At 53.0% G+C, this 1,870-nt stretch overlaps 1 protein-coding gene across 1 annotated transcript; it reads right to left on the reverse strand.

The window, feature by feature from the left end:
- Positions 1-23: 23 nt before the first annotated feature.
- Positions 24-1,835, reverse strand: LOC105003306 (AP-2 complex subunit mu-like). The gene is made up of 6 exons (XM_010860412.1): positions 1,773-1,835; positions 1,446-1,581; positions 1,214-1,355; positions 590-709; positions 350-485; positions 24-246 (listed from the first exon to the last, which is right to left on the reverse strand). Exons 2-6 carry the CDS (start codon positions 1,456-1,458, stop codon positions 145-147), a joined length of 513 nt encoding a protein of 170 aa, XP_010858714.1. The 5' UTR covers positions 1,459-1,581; positions 1,773-1,835; the 3' UTR covers positions 24-144.
- Positions 1,836-1,870: the final 35 nt, after the last annotated feature.

The raw sequence follows: 1,870 nt of genomic DNA on the forward strand, positions 1-1,870 counted from the left end.
AGCAGTCACCCCCACTCGCCCAATACACACACACACACACACACACACACACACACACACCTTTTGCGCGCACAAAAGGTGACACTTAACAAGAGGGTACACGAAGGTTTCTTGAGCCCTATTGTGCCCTCATGAAGGAAAGACTCACTTCCACACGATGGCGTTCTCACTGGCCTTATACTTGGCCTTCCCCTTCATGCAGATTACCTGCACCCCACTAGTGTTCAGTGGGGTTGGGATCCGCACCTGGAAGTGACACACATGTCAGGGAGCTCTGTTGAATCCTGACATCACCTGCCTTTATTCTTAGAGACAAGTGCTTCCTCCTCCCTAAGCCCCTTATCCTCACCTCAATCTTCTGAGCCAGTAGTGAGGGTTTGAAGTTGGACTTAATGACCACCTTGACCTCCAGCTTGGTGCGTCCCACTTCCCGAACTAGTGGGATCACGCGAAAAGGAAGGATGATGTCCTTGGTGGTGCGATACCTTCAGGGGTGTGACAGCTTTAGGTTGGCACAGCAGAGCCTGTCCTCCCCCCTCTCCCCGCTCTCTGCCAATAGCAACCCCTGCTCCTCACACCCCATTGGCACCTCATGAGTTCAAATTCTCCATCTGGTGGGATAAAGCTGATGCTGCGTTCAGAATCAAACTTGCTGAGTCGCACACACTGGTGGAAGGTGCAGTCATCAATGGCAATTGATTGCTTCCCGCTGCAAGCAGGGATAGAAGGTCTTGTTGGTATACAAGGATGGCAGCAGTGAGTCGGGCTGGGAGACTACCCCACCCACAAAGGCTGCAACAGCCTGGACAAGGCTTGCACTGTAACCTATGGAAAGCTGCCAGAATGCAGGTTTCTCACTTGGGGGTCCCTTCCCTAGAGTTACGGATGAGTGGAAGCTTTGCAAACTCATTATCTTTTGAGAGTTTTGCTGTGTGGAACACAAAAGTTTCAGGCACACTGGGCAGAGGCCATCAGTATGTACAGAAGAATCTTGGTCCTTGGGACCAAAACAAGGGGCTTACTCTGAGTAGGGTGAGGACAACCCCCTCATCTCTTCAACACAGATACTAAGAGCAACCAGCCAAGCACACCCTTGGGAAGTGAGAGTTTGCATTACTGCAGACATGCAATCTAGAAGGAACCTGTGATTCACCAGGCTCTGCTCAGCCGTCCAAGGTCCACCCTCTCCCACCAGCTACCCTGCTTCGGGCACCTCTTGCTTGTTTCATCAGCTGTGCCTTTGCCTTGCTTCTCAATGACGATCTTGTCATTCATTCCAAACTTGCACTCAGGCATGCCACTCAGATAGCTCTTCATCACTACCCGGCCTGACACATGGGCGCTCAGGACCTGCCCTGGTGATGGACAGATAACCAGAAGCAGCTGAGTCAGGACCAATATCCTGCCCTGGCTCCCCTCCAGCTTCATCACGCGAGGGCCCTCACCTTGCGGGGACATGAGGAGGTTCACACTCTCCAGCACATCCAGGAAGAGCTCATTCCGACGATACTTGATGCCCTCCCGCCGCCAGCCAATCTGCCCTGTCACCTGGCTGGTGATCTGAGACTGCTCTTCTTTTGTCTACATGGGGCACAGAGACAAACAACAAGGCCTCACTCCTCACCCCCTTCAATTCTCTTATCTCCATCCCCACTCCACCCTCATCCCCTCAGCCTTCTAGTCCACACCGTGTGACCCATCTTCCCCCATGGGGCAGGGCCTGGAGAAAACTGAGCAAAGCTGCAAGGGTGGAAGCTGAGGGAACAGCTTACCTGATGCTGGAGAACACAGAGCCAACACGGTGCCCACAGGAAGCAGCAGATGAGTGCAGATGTGAAGAGGCAGGCAGAAAAGAAGGAGAAGGCTATAA

The sequence above is a fragment of the Bison bison genome, unplaced genomic scaffold, assembly GCF_000754665.1.
Source record: "Bison bison bison isolate TAMUID 2011002044 unplaced genomic scaffold, Bison_UMD1.0 scf7180017610303, whole genome shotgun sequence".
NCBI lineage: Eukaryota > Metazoa > Chordata > Mammalia > Artiodactyla > Bovidae > Bison > Bison bison.

What these genes read in the sequence shown, in the direction of transcription:
- LOC105003306 (XM_010860412.1), bottom strand. An exon ending in GGAGAATTTGAACTCATGAG is followed by an intron (nt 486 to 589) that starts GTGCCAATGGGG and finishes ACACCCCTGAAG; the next exon opens with GTATCGCACCACCAAGGACA. An exon ending in TACTGGCTCAGAAGATTGAG is followed by an intron (nt 247 to 349) that starts GTGAGGATAAGG and finishes TGTCACTTCCAG; the next exon opens with GTGCGGATCCCAACCCCACT.